Source organism: Ovis canadensis, chromosome 17 (genome assembly GCF_042477335.2).
Source record: "Ovis canadensis isolate MfBH-ARS-UI-01 breed Bighorn chromosome 17, ARS-UI_OviCan_v2, whole genome shotgun sequence".
Taxonomy (NCBI): Eukaryota; Metazoa; Chordata; class Mammalia; order Artiodactyla; family Bovidae; genus Ovis; species Ovis canadensis.
Genome location: NC_091261.1, coordinates 78,321,622 through 78,335,882, shown reverse-complemented (window position 1 = coordinate 78,335,882; position 14,261 = coordinate 78,321,622). Strand labels below are relative to the sequence as shown.

The 14,261-nt window shown below is 41.1% G+C and overlaps 1 protein-coding gene across 3 annotated transcripts in view; it reads left to right on the top strand.

Moving 5' to 3' along the window:
* Nucleotides 1-14,261, top strand: part of TTC28 (tetratricopeptide repeat domain 28) — a 565,861-nt gene that overhangs the window by 146,119 nt on the left and 405,481 nt on the right. Inside the window, exon 1 of one of the 3 annotated variants that reach the window (XM_069557169.1) lies at nucleotides 13,188-13,961. The exons of the other annotated variants lie outside the window; for them this stretch is intronic. Coding sequence (XP_069413270.1) covers nucleotides 13,935-13,961 — 27 coding nt within the window. The 5' untranslated portion in view covers nucleotides 13,188-13,934. Of the gene's footprint in view, nucleotides 1-13,187; nucleotides 13,962-14,261 lie in introns of those variants that run through there. 3 annotated transcript variants of the gene reach the window in all.

Below are 14,261 nucleotides of genomic sequence, written 5' to 3'. Positions count from 1 at the left end.
TCCTGTCTCCTAACCGCTCCCCAACTCCCCCTTCCCTCTCCAGCCCCCCACTCCCCACCCCTCCCCCACCCAACCCTGGCAACCACTCACCAGTTGACTTTCTGTCTCTACAAATTTGCCTGTTCTGGACATTTTGCATAAATGGAACCATACAGTATGTGTCACCTTCTTTTTTAGCAGCAGAACATCTGAATCTAAGTCTGGAAACATTAGCATTCTTACCAAAGCAAATTTGAACAAAACTTCAGTAATATTTCTAGACTGGATTTGTGTAGCATCCCAGGAAGTGGGTTTTGATTTGATGATAGATTTGATTTGATTTGCTAATAGATTTGAGGATGATAGATTCATAAGCCCAGTGAACGGAGCATTTCAAGGAGGTGCTCTTTTGTTTAGAATTGTTAGTGTTGTAAGAGAGAGGACTTCCGAGTAGAAAGGTGAACCTGAAAACACTTGAAGATACTAAATGAAAAAGGAAAATAATGTAAAATATTGTTGGTACATTTTGGTTTAATCTTTTAACTTACTTTGGTAGTTATTTGCTGTTCAACCTTTGCCATTTACAATGTATAGCTAATCCCAGCTACTAACATGGACAGTCATCTTTTGTACTGTGTCCTGTGTGCAGAACGCTACCAGTAATTGTGTTAGATGATAACAGTGTTTCTGTGGGAGGTGGATCTTCTGAAATACCTTTCATGCAAGTTAGTTTTTGTCTTATATGTGCATTCAGAATAAACAGAAAATTCTTTACGATCTTAACTGCTGTTCCTTAATTTGGTAATCAGTGTCCACTATCTGGCCCATTGATGTACTCTTGAAGTTGGAAGAAAAAGCCCTGTCTTGTTTTTATATCAATGGCCAGATAGACAGCACTTTAAAAAATTAGCATATGAATGTTTTGACTATCTCACTTAAGACAGCCTGTCAGTTTGGCAGCTCTGAGCCTGTTATTTCTGTGTCTTCTCTTTTCTCATTTTCATGTTTTGACAAATAAAATTGTACTTTTGACAAGTGATTTGTACTTCATCTAAGGTTTTCAAAGTGTTTTTAATATATTTATTAAACTATCTAAAGATCGTTTTATCCACCCATTTTTAGGTAACATAAAATTCTCTTTAATACAAATGAAAATAGAAATTGATAGTACTGAAGTTCTTGCACTAAAAAACATTATTGGACAATAATTATATTTCAGAAGCTTATATTTTTTCACTTAAGCATTTTCAGACTTAGGCCAGAGCGTAGTACTGATTTAAGGGGAAAAGCTCCTTCTGGCATTACTTGGGAGAGTGTATCTTTCAGATCTGAAGGTACTTCCAAGTGTTGTTCAGTCGCTTAGTTGTGTCTGACTCTTAATGACCCCATGGACTGCAGCACGCCAGGCTTCCCTGTTCTTCACCATCTCCTGAAGCTTGCTCAAATCCTTTGGTAAATGAGTAAATGCTGTGCTGAAAATTTTATTGCTAAAGGAAATTCTATTTAATCTTATTTTTTGGCTAGCATTAAATTCAGTGATTCATTGAATGAATATTTAATGAGTACTTAATATGTTGGGACCTGTTTGAAGTACTGGACTTAGAGTGGTGAGTGGTACAGATATCACTCTCTAGACCTTAGAATCTATTGGGTGACATAGTGATCAAATGAGTAAAAAATTCATTTTCAAACCGTAATATGTGGATGTGGCTTGAAGAAAACAAGAGAATATATAGTGAATTTGGAGAGGGGAGTTGATTTTGTTCAGGAGTACTCCTTGAGGACTTGCTATTTATATTTGAGAAGAGACTCAAAATATTGAGAAGGAATACCTACTCTGGAGGAAGAGATTTCCAGGCAGACATAACTGTAACCACTGAGGTCATGAAGGAAGCATAAGAAGGCAGGTCTGGCCACAGTTAAAGAAAAGTATGGGAAGAGATGAGGGTGAAAAGTAGAGGCTAGATGATGTACGGCCTTGCAGGACGTGGTAGAGGCTTTGTATTTTTATACTTTTTGCGAAGTAAAAGTGAAGTCGCTCAGTCATGTCTGACTCTTTGTGACCCCATGGACAGTAGCCTATCAGGCTCCACCGTCCATGGGATTTTCCAGGCAAGAATACTGGAGTGGGCTGCCATTTCCTTCTCCAGGGGATCTTCCCAACCCAAGGATTGAACCCGGGTCTCCTGCATTGCAGACAGACGCTTTACCATCTGAGCCACCAGGGAAGCACTTTGTGCAAAGGGAAGCCTTAAGCAGTTTTCAAATGGGGAACTGCATGATCTAATTTATATTATTTAAAAATCATTCTGGCTTCCCTGGTAGCTCAGCTGGTAAAGAATCCACCTGCAATGCAGGAGACCCTGGTTCGATTCCTGGGTCGGGAAGATCCACTGGAGAATGGATGGGTGACCCACTCCAGTGTTGCTGGGCTTCCCCCGTGGCTCAGCTGGTAAGGAATCCGCCTGCAATGTGGGAGACCCGAGTTAGATCCTTGGGTTGGGAAGATCTGCTGGAGAAGGGAATGGCTACCCACTCCAGTATTCTGACCGTAGTCCATGGAGTCACAAAGAGTTGGGCATGACTGAGTGACATTCACTTTCACAGAGAGAGTGGATCACAGGAGGCAGAGTGAAGCTCTTGTAGTCGTCCAGTTGATATCCATGACTACTGTGGCTAAAGAGGAAGGGGTAGAGGTGATGCGAAGTGGCAGAATATGAGTTAGAATTTGTAGGTAGAAAGTTGAGGACTTGCTAATGGGTTAGATGTTGAGGGCAAGCACAGGAGTGGAATCCAAAGTAACTTTTAATTTTTTGGCCTGAGCTGCTAGAGGAATAGAGATGCCATTAACTGAGATAAAATAAAGAATGAAGAATGACCAGATTACTGAGGGGAAACCAAGAGTTTTGTTGAGATGTCTGAGATGTTCTGTTAGATGTCTTAGTGAAGATGTTGAGTAGGCAGCTGTTCATATAAGTCTGGAGCTCAGAGAGGTAGGAATTTGATGTATAAATATGAATGTCATCAATTAAGAGGTGATATTTAGAGACTTGGGGCTAGCCGAAATCTGAGGGAGTATTTATAGGCAGAAGACTCTGCCTTGGAGCACTCCAGCATACATACATATCTATTCATTCCTATATGTTCATGCAAGAAAAACTTGTGTTCCCATATAAACAAAATCAAACCTGTTTATGTGAGTCAAGCACAGTTCTTGGTTGCAAGTGAAAGTCGTTCAGTTGTGTCTGACTCTTTGCCACCCCATGGACTATACAGTCCATGGAATTCTCCAAGCCAGAATGCTGCAGTGGGTAGCCATTCCCTTCTCCTGGGGATCTTTCCAAACCCAGGGATTGAACCCAGGTCTCCCGCATTGCAGGCAGGTTCTTTGCCAATTGAGTGACCAGGGAAGCCCAAGAATACTGGAGAGGGTAGCCTATCCCTTCTCCAGCAGATTTTCCTGATCCAGAAATTGAACTGGGGTCTCCTGCATTGCAGGTGATTCTTTACCAGCTGAGCTACCAGGGAAGCCCTTGGTTGCAAGTTTAACAGAAAATAATTGTGACTGTTTTAATCCAAAGGTACATGGAATTCAGCCATAATGGGCCCGCAGCACACTGCTATATCCTGGAGCTGGATGTTGTAGGTCATGATGAGCTCCCTGGTACCGATGATCACAGTAGCTAGCTGCTGCTGTGGGTCCTGCCAGAGTAAATTCTCTGTCTTACTATTCTTGCCAGGGAGTTCAACAACTACCATACATAAGTGTCCATTTTGTGAGTGTCACCTATTTGGTTGTTTCTTAATTACACAGTAGCAACAAGTCAGCGCTTTCAAATGGACTTCAAGAGTCATATTTTCTTCTATTGACTTTCTTCTCTAATAGCCTTTATCCTGCCATAGCATGGAAACGAGATCTACTTTCCCTGTGTTCCTTTTAACCATAACCAGAGAAATTGTAGTCATTTTTGCTTAAAAACACACAAGTAAATAAGCCCCCTGTTCAAGCTTCTTTATTATGTTAAATTTAGCATAATAAAACACTGCCCCTGCACATTCAGGTTTCCTTTAAGAAGGTTGATAAACCCAAAGCTGTATGTTCTGCCTCAAATATCTGACCACTGAACTGACTTGAGATAAATCCTATGAATTCTAAGTAAAGATAACATATGCTGAAATTTTTCCCAGGTTGATAAATTATATAGCACCAATTATGCGTGCTCTATAGCTATAGCTACCTGGTAGAGAGAAATAACAAAATTGTAGCCCATTGATCTGATCTATATGAGAAAATTGTAACACAGTCATGGAGTCATGGTATTCTTAAGATAGATGATTCATTATTTACCAAAGAGATAAAGTATTTCCAGGTTACTACCCATGTCCTTTAATTGAATGCTGGACTTTTTCATCGAGTGGTAGATTTTGTTGTCTTCCTTCAAAGAGTATTGAACTTTGTTCTGCCGAATAGTTAAGTTACTTGTAGATTAAATATCCTTTTTTCAAGACTGGTTTTTAAACTTTGTCAGGGTAGGTTTACAGTATACTTTAGTGTCATTAATCTCTTCTATTGAGAAATGACTCTTCTGAGGTCTCTACTGAATGCTCCAGGTAGTCCCTCCGCTCTAGCTATTGGAACTTAAAAGACTTACAGCCCTAGAGAGTTCTGACAGTTGTTCATCTTACAGCTTTCCTTCACTTAGCCTCATGGAGTTTTACCCTATTTTGGGCAACTTTGTGTTCATCCAAAACTCAAGAAGACTGTCTGTTGATTTCTAGAGAAGCATGTCCACGTCTTCTTCATTTCTCTGCCTTGAATGTTCCAGCTTCCTTGGCATCCTCAGACTCTGACTCCTCAAGACCATTGTGCTCTGCTTGGGATCCCTTTCCTCCTCTGGGGTCCGGAAAGTGCCTCCAGGCAGAAATCCAGGGTGATCACAGGGGTTACCTCATTTGTTTTGCTTTTCTCAAGGTTCATGGACTATGTGCATATTGTTGTCTGAAATAGTACAAAAAACAGTGTTTTTCCTGTATTTTATCCAGTTTTCTAGATATGCTAGGAGAGTACGCCTGGTCCCAGTTGCTGTGTCATGAACAGAAGCAGAAGTCTCATTAGAAAAATTATTTTACCACTAAAATACATGAAAATTAGAACCTGACAGGTGTGGCTCTTAATATATAATCAATACAAAATCCTTGGTGTGATAAAGAGAGAAAAAAATCAAGTCAGTGTTAGCATAGTAAAACAACAGTAACACAAACAGTAAACATACATACAGGATATATTATATATATATGTGTGTGTGTGTATAATTACATATATAATTTAAAACTCCCAACAACCATACTTTGCTATTATTATCTCTATTTTACAAAGTTGGGAATTAAAGTACAGAAAAATGAAGTAACCCAAGGTCAGATAGCTAGTTGGTGGATCTAGAGTTTGAACCAGGCATAATTAGCCAAATTAAAAATGCTGCCTCAGGAAACTGGGCAGGTGTCCCACCCATCCCAACTGAGCAGTGAATTATATTGTATTTTTTCTTTTTTCACCAAAGCTTTATACATGTCATCATTATGTAAATGAACTACAAATCTCTTAATAGCTATAGCTGTAGATACAGATATATATCCTTAGCTCCAGGCAGTACCTCCACCTGCCTAGTTTATATTCTTGTGAATCTCTCATGACTACCTTAGACCCAGAAGTCCCAAACTGAATTTAATACCTACCTGTTCTTTCTGTGACCGATACCTTAGTTAATGGGTTATCTCTTTTTCTAAAAGATGGTGAAAAATTTAGGGATCATCTTTAAATCCTTCCTTCTCTGTCTCTTTCACATAACAACTTCCTTTTTGGTGTTGTATGTGTGTTAGTCACTCAGTTGTGTCTGACTCTTGGTGACCTCACTGTAGCCTGCCAGGCTCCTCTGTCCATGGAATTCTTCAGGTAAGAATACTGGAATGGGTAGCCATTCCCTTCTCTAGGAGATTTTCCCAACCCAGGGATCGAAAATGGGTCTCCTGCATTGTAGGGAGATTCTTTACCATCTGAACCACCCCGGAAGCCTAGGCCATGTTTTACTTGTGAAATGTCTCTCAAGAAGGGCCTTTCTCTGTTTCTGCTGCCCTAATTCAAGACCTCTTCATCCCTTCCTGAGCTATTGCAACAGAAACTTCTTTGGCTTTTCTGTCTTTATTATTCTCATATGCTCTTCTGTCCTTCACAGTATACTTCCAGAGTTAGCATGAAACTCAAATAGATTTGCTGATGCCTTAATTAAGAACCTGTGCTGCTCACCCTTGTAAGTCAGGAGTTAAGAACGAGACTTGAGAATCTGACTCCAGTTTCCTTTCTTCTAGCCATGATTCTTTGGGAATTCTTTGGCAGTTAACCCATTAGTCTTAAGTTCCTCTTCTGTAAAATGGGCATAATGATAGTTCCTCCTCATAAAGGTATTAAGAAGAATCAACAAATAAAAACATATACATATAAAAGGCTTCTGTGCTTGGTACATACTCAATAAATGATAGTTATTATTGTTAAGGCAATAGCATTCACAGCCCTCTAACCTTCAGTACACTATGCCTTGCCTTGTGTTACGTGTCTCAGGTCAATAAGGTGACTTACTGATGTGGTCCATGTTTTCATGCCTCCGTGTTTTGGCTCATGCTCTGTTCCTTCAGTCTGGCACATTCCTTCTCCAACCTCTTCTCTGCTGAAAGGATACTGTGCCACCTCTCCACTAAACCCTTTCTTAGTTACAACAGTCAGAATTGATTACTCTTTAGGGCTCTCATAGTGTTAATGAGGGTGTTTGCTATGACCAGTTTTCGTTCTCTTGGCAAAACTCTATTAGCCTTTGCCCTGCTTCATTCCGTATTCCAAGGTCAAATTTGCCTGTTAAAGTAATGCTCAAAATTCTCCAAGCCAGGCTTCAGCAATACGTGAACCGTGAACTTCCAAATGTTCAAGCAGAAACTCCAGTACTTTGGCCACCTCATGCGGAGTGTTGACTCATTGGGAAAGACTCTGATGCTGGGAGGGATTGGGGGCAGGAGGAGAAGGGGATGACAGAGGATGAGATGGCTGGACAGCATCATGGACTCGATGGACGTGAGTTTGAGTGAACTCCGGGAGTTGATGATGGACAGGGAGGCCTGGTGTGCTGCATTTCATGGGGTCGCAAAGAGTTGGACACAACAGAGCGACTGAACTGAACTGAGTCTTAATGAGAGAATATGCCCATAATTATTTCGTCTTCTAGCACTTAGCTTGCTCTAAGAGCTTGGATTCTTAGAGTCAGATGAATGGCAAGATCAGTAAGGGTTAGCTGCTATTGTTATTGTTGTTTTTGTTAGTAGTGTACTTGTCTTCTCCTTCAACCTCCACCAGACTGCTCTGTCTTCAAGGGCAAAAATCATCTGATTTATTTTTGTCTCCTTTCACAGTACCTAGTAGAGTCCCTTGTATAGAATGACTACTCAGTCTGATCTTGGTGAGGCAGCAGTGAGCCATGGCGTGAAGTGAGCTCTAGTTCCCTACCCAGGAATTGAGCCTGGATAGTCTGGATGAGAACCAGGAATCCTAGCCACCAGACCAGCACAGGGCTGGAGGCTAGAAACTATTTTTCCGTGGATTTTTACCCCCAGTGAAAAATGCATTTATCATGGAGGCAGAAACTGTAAATGCAGGTACAAAGCTTATTACCAGAGGCACAGCACAGCAATAGATCAGAGAGCACATAGAGAAAAGGTGTGTTGAATTAAGGCAGAAGCGAGGCGGAGATGCACACCCCGAGAGGAAGGGTATAGGTGTCCCCCCAGTGAGGGGGAGCAAAGTAACGATACAGTGTGTCATTTACATAGGTCAGCTCTTCTGGGTCTTTGTCTTCTTTCAGGCCAATTATCTGGTTTCTTTCTCTACACCTGACATATGCTGGGACCCTCCCCTAGATGGGCACACATCCCTGAGCCAAGATGGATCTCAACGTGAAGGCTTCTGGGAGAACCACAACTCATTATGGCCTGGCGTTATCCCTTGACTTTTGACCCATAGGGAGCCTTTCTGTGTATATGTAGTGTTTCCCTTGTCCCCAGAGAGTGGGTAACAGAGATCCTTTAATCAAACAGGGTTTTACTCTTCTTTGTCCTTGCTGTGACTATTACCTTGACTATTGCATGACTCTTACCTTAAAGTGTTTGCAAGAGACAAATACTGGCTATTTACCCTTTTTCTGTTGTTCGAAGAGTAAATAGGAGGCTGATTGTAAATGCTTTGACTGGAGCCCACCATCTCTTGCTCAGAAAATGCTAATAGTTTGTATCCAGCCTGAAGTCCACTTCTTTGTGCCCCATGAAATGCAAACAGGAGGCCAGTTGTAAATGTCTAACCTGGAGCCCATCTATCTCCTACATCAGTATGTGTTGAATTTACAGGATTGTGCTTCAGCTTCTCTGACACTGTCTGACATAGTGGAAGGAAGCAAGGTGCCTAAGGTGATTAGAGGTGATTCTCCCTGGAGGTTGTAGAGAAGTTTACTTCCAAGGAATGGGAACATGGTTCTGCATCTGCTTGGTTGTGTGGCAGAATTCTTACTGTAACAGGTTAAGTTCTCTCTCTTTCTTTTCTTTCTTTCTTTCTTTTTTTTTTTTTTTAAAGCAAAGCAAGGACTTTAATATTCTGAAAGCACCCAGTGGTGTGAAATGTTACTAGTGATTGGCTTCCCAGGTGGTGCAGTGGTAAAGAATCTGCCTGCCAGTGCAGGAGATGCAAGAGATGTGGGTTCAATCTCTGGGTTGGGAAAATTCCCTCAAGTAGGCAATGGTAACCTGCACCAGTATTCTTGCCTGGAAAATTCTGTGGAGTCGGATAGGCTCCATGGAGTTGCCGAGAGTCAGACACAACTGAGTGACCGAGCACACACGCATCACTAAGGAGGCCACATTTTTTGGTCTCAAATCTACTTCTACCTTTGTCCCTTTACTTTCCTAATGTCTCTTTAGATACTTGAAAATGATTTAGAGGTCTTTGGAAAAATTAATGTATTTTCCAAATACTGTTTCACATGGAGTGTATTACTCTAAAACACAATAAATGTAAATAACTATGAGACTAGCTTTCCCAGGCATTTACCCTGTGATCAGTGTCAGACATATCACTCCTTAGGAAATCTTGAAGAAATTCACAACAATGAAAAAAGGTGTGTTTTCTCCATTCATTTCCTCTTTCTTGCTTTTGTTCAGATTTGAATAGACAAGTAGTTATTGAGGAAAACACTATTTTAATAGACTGTTTTACAGTATCTGCTTTTAGGTAAGTGATTTGCAAAGTGCTGTGTTAAAAAATGGAGTTGTACAGATGCCTTTTAGTAGCTGCGTATCTGAGAAATTGTGTTCTTACTGTCTGACACTGGATCTTTCAAACAGTAAGCTACACTGAGTCGTGTTATCTTGGTAGCTCTATATAAGTAATTTTCAAAGGAGAAGGTATACTGGTATGATAGTAATTCTATAAATATTTTGGGTATAATTACTAAATCAGTTTGGATTAAGCAAAATAAATAAAGGCACAAAGAAGAACAGCAAGATGATTTAAGAGTGTTTTCATATTTACTGGCTTATAGGTGATGGTCCTCTGTTGAATGCTGTGCTGCGGTAAGTCGCTTCAGTTGCGTCTGACTCTGCAACCTTATGGACTGTGTAGCCTGCCAGGCTCCTCTGTCCACGGGCTTCTTCTGTCAATTGGCACCTACTAAATGAAAGCCGAAACACTCACCAGTCAGTGGGGGAAGAAATACCTTACAGATAAGTAACCCAAAGGAAGCATACCTAAAAAATTGAAAACCAACTGAAACCTTGTATCACCTTGAAGTTTTAGACTGATTATGTCTTTTTATCGAAACGTAAATATCTCTGTTGACTTTCCTGTTACAATCCACTGTTCTCAGAACCCTCCCCCCGCCCCCCGCCAATTTAAATAACTGTCTTAATTTACTAAGTCCAGTAACATCTGAGCATGGGACAGCATCTGAGCTCCTCAGTCCACAGACCATGTGTGGTATGCATATGGATTTTCAGATGCCCTCAGAAAACCACCCCATAGATTAGGAACCGTGAAGGTCTCTTAATTTACATATGGGAAAGTGAAACCTTGAGTAGTTAAATCCACAGTCACAAATTATGACTTGCAGATGGAATTTAGACCTACAGGCATGTTTTGTTTGGCCTGTTAGGATGCTTTAAAACTTTTGAGCAAACAGTTAAAATCAGGAAAATTTTAGCTTCTCATGAAAATTTAGAGCATCTGGCACCATTGGACTGATACTCCTCTATGACATCAATTGACTAGTGTTATGTTGTAACTCCTTTTTCATGATTTATCTTTCTCTGAATTTATAATCCTTACAATTCTCTCTTATGTTACACCTGTTTCATTTATTCATGTCACCTGCCTTGCCCTTCTGAAAATTTTTGTTGTATAGCATGTCAGGGGCAGAGTAAAAAATAGAAACTTTTATTCTGACTCCTAACCAATTGTAGGTTCCTGCCTCCATCACTCAGGTGTTGGTTTATATGCCCTGGATTCTAATCCTTCCATTACCATTGACTTGCCCCGTGGCATTGAAAAGGTCAGTTAACTCCTGTGATTTCAGTTTTGATATCTGTCGAATGATCATTATAAACATTTTAGCTATGCACATAATTTAAAAACCTAAAGGTTTATGTACAAAGCAGCCTCATAAAGTCATGGTTAATATTTTGTTAGATTGCTTAAAAATGTTGCTTCAGTGTGCCTCTTGACCACTGTTAATACGTTTAATGCCCTGCCTCCTGTAGGATAAAGTCCAAATTTCTTTGCCTTACATTCTTCCCTGCCATTTGGTTCCAATGTACCTTGCCAAAGTATCTTTTACTTTATATGGAATGGAATGGAATTTCATTCATTCATCATTCAATCTCTACCCTCCCTCCATTCTTTCATCCCATAAATATTGAGCACCTCTGCTGTGCCAGGCACTATGCTGGTCCCTGAGGATTACAGAGCTGAACAAGAAACATTCTGCCTCTAACATTCTCATATTTAAGCTTTAATTTTAGGCAGATTGATATATTTTGTATCTTGACTACATCTTACATAGGCTTGCCTCCTTTGCTCACACTATTTATCCTTTTCTTTAGTTATTTCATTCAACAAATATTTATTGACTGTTGCATCAGGCACTGTTCACTGGGTGTTGATTTTATGACAAAGTTCCTGCTCCATTGTAACTTATATTCTTGGGGATGTAAGACATTAAATTCATAAACTCTTAATATATGCCATGAGGCCTGTGGAGTAACTGAAGCAGCCCGAGGAAGAGAGACAGCAACAGCGCGTGGGTCACAGTGCTGTGGCTTAGGCGGGACCCTGAGAGAGCTTCTCCAATATGATATGGCACTGAAGGGACTGAGGGCGAGATCCAAGAAGATGTTGGGGGAAAAGTGGTTCTGGAAGAGGGACAGTGAGGTGGCCAGTAGGGCAGGGTCTGAGAAAGTCGGGGGCAGAGTGGGTGGGAGGTGAGTTCTGCAATTCTGAAGAGCGTTACTGCCTGTGATAAGGACCTTGGCTTTTGGCTCTAGAGTGAGTTGTATCTCCTTTGAGTTTTGTTTCAGATTCCTTTGTCACACCGTCCTTGGCCATCCCTGTTTACAGTGGTTTCTTCTTCTGTCTCTTGGAATGCTATTAAACACGTAACTTGTTTGTTTAACTGACCAAGGCAAATGTCTGGTTGTCTTCTTATAGGCCTTCAGCTCTGTCCTAACTTCTTTTAACTTCTAGTGTTGAGACTTGGTTTTATATCTTTCTATCCTATATGATGTTTTGCACCCAGTTGAGACTTAATATATGTTTGTTTTGTGAGGCTCTGACCTCAGATATCAGTAGCAGGAATTTGAAAGCAATGTCTAAGAAAGAAGTGAAAGGACTTGGTGATAGATTAGACATAGGAATGATGTTAATTAAAGTTTTAGTTTGTGATCCTAGAAGAATAACAGTGCTATGGACAGATATAGGAAAGTTGGGAAGAGAAACTGATTTTGGGGAAGATTAATGAATTTGGTTTGGAGTTTATTGAACTTCGGTATTACTAAGCTATCCATGTTAAGCTGTGAAAAATGATTTGGATGTTAGAACATACACAGAGTATTGGTGTTATTTGTGACTCCAGCCTGCAGTATGTAATTTTAAGAGCAGGGACAGCCTCTTACTCATATTTCTAGTGTCTGGAACAGGGGCTGGCAAATAACAGGTGCTTACATCATAGACACTTAGTAGTTTTATTGAGCAGAGCAGTAAGGCTGATATGTACCTATGATGTAGATTATGGCTTAAGAACTAGTGCCTATTCCTTTAGCTATAATTGCTAATATTATCTTTTTTAAAGATAATGATTTCATAATCAGATTTCAGACTCAGGCTTAGAAAAAAAGACTCAGAAATAATTTGTTTTAGTTAACTGTTTTGGGTATTTTAATGACATTTGTATCTGATATTGTTAGTATCCTATCTGCTTATAATCATCCCCATCAGTCAGTCCTGCCAATGCATTATATTATAGAACTTTGAGAGTAATACGTTAAACGTGGTTGGAACAATGGAGTGATGGCATATCAGCTGTTTTTATTATGTACATCAGTTAGTATTCTAGTAGCTTATACTACCCATTAATTCCCATCTATCAAAGTAGCCTCATGGTGATAAGAATTACTAGACATGTTGGATGACAAATAATAGAATTACATTGTATTTTGTGTTTGGAGATGTGGCTCCTTAAGTAGGATGGAATCATTTTACAGATGCTGCATGAAACTTAATCTTGATAGCAATAATAAAATCAGTGCTAAATTTAGAGAAGCAGAGTCTACTTTCGATTAAAATTTTAACCTTGTCAGATACCTTAAATCTTTTTCCTTCAAGTCAGACTTTTAGATTACATAGCCCTTTGGTCTATTGATATAACTCACAAATCAAGATCTTTTGAAATGGTCTCCTGCTTCTGTAGATCTCTTCTGGCTCTGATTCCTTGGGACCTGTGAGGTGCCTCTGAAACTGTGTGCTTTACTTTTTGCTTTGAAGCAGATGTCGTGGCACTAAGACCCAGAAACCATTTGCTCTGTGTGGCTGGAGCTGGGCAGGCTGTGCTCGCACTGAAGGGAAGGAAGTCATTAGTGCAGACTGAGCTGTGGAGTTGGGTTCTTGCAGGATTTCCTTCCAGCCTTTCCCCACTAAGGTTCTTGGGAATTAAAAAAAAAAAAAATCTAAACACACAAACCAAGTTTTCCTATTTACAGTGTTAAGGGAAGGTAGACATTTCGGGAAGGGTAGATCCTTTCCCCAAGTTATCCAAGAAGGAAGAGAAAACAGCGCAAAGAAGCTCTGATTACAGATCTTTGGAATTTTCTTTGCTAAATTTTACAAACGAGAAATACACTCAGAATTTTGGGAATTGCTCCAGGCTGCGCGTGAGGGTTTGATTGCTTGTCTAATCTTTTTTTGAGAAGAGGAGAATTCGTCAAAAGGGGTTTGGATGGCAGGAACCCGACTGGGTTTCTGCAGCAGCTTGCGTTCTCCGGCTCTTCTCTGAGGGAGGGTCTCTGCGCCGGCTTGGAGACCCCCTGCCGCAGGCTCCTTTTGCGGGCACTGGCCCGAGGGGAAAATGCTCCGCTCTGGCTGGAGTACGCTGGTTGCCGCTGGGACTTCCTAGCCCCGTGGGGAGCGTGTTCCTGGTTTGGGGATACTTCATTGAACTGAAGGCGAAAAGACTGGACTCTCCTGGGCTCTTTCCCTTCGCGGTGAATATGGGAAAGAATTAGGGGGTGGGAGGGAGGCAGCATGACTTGGAGTCGCCGCTGCCCTGCATCTGCCCCCAGCCCCCAGCCAGCATCTTGATGTTCCACATATCGGCTGTACAAATATGATGAAATGGCAGCCCCGGAAGAAGGTAAGTGTCCCGGAGTGGGGACGGGGCCCTGATGCCCGACCCAGGGAGGGGTGACAGGGGGCGGCTGCCCTCGGGTCCCTCCACCCCTTCCATAGTTAGCTAGATGGGCAGGTCCAAATAGCTCTGTCCCTTTGGGACTTAGGCCAGTTCCTTAGGGACGAGTTACCAAGTCTGATCTGCGTCCACTGCCCTCTTAAGTTTTTCCTTCTTGGTATGCCCGGACTCTCAGGGGTGACAGCTCAGAAACATCCCTTTGCTTTAGAAACCCGGTGGAGCTAGCAACACGATTAGCTTTGCTGG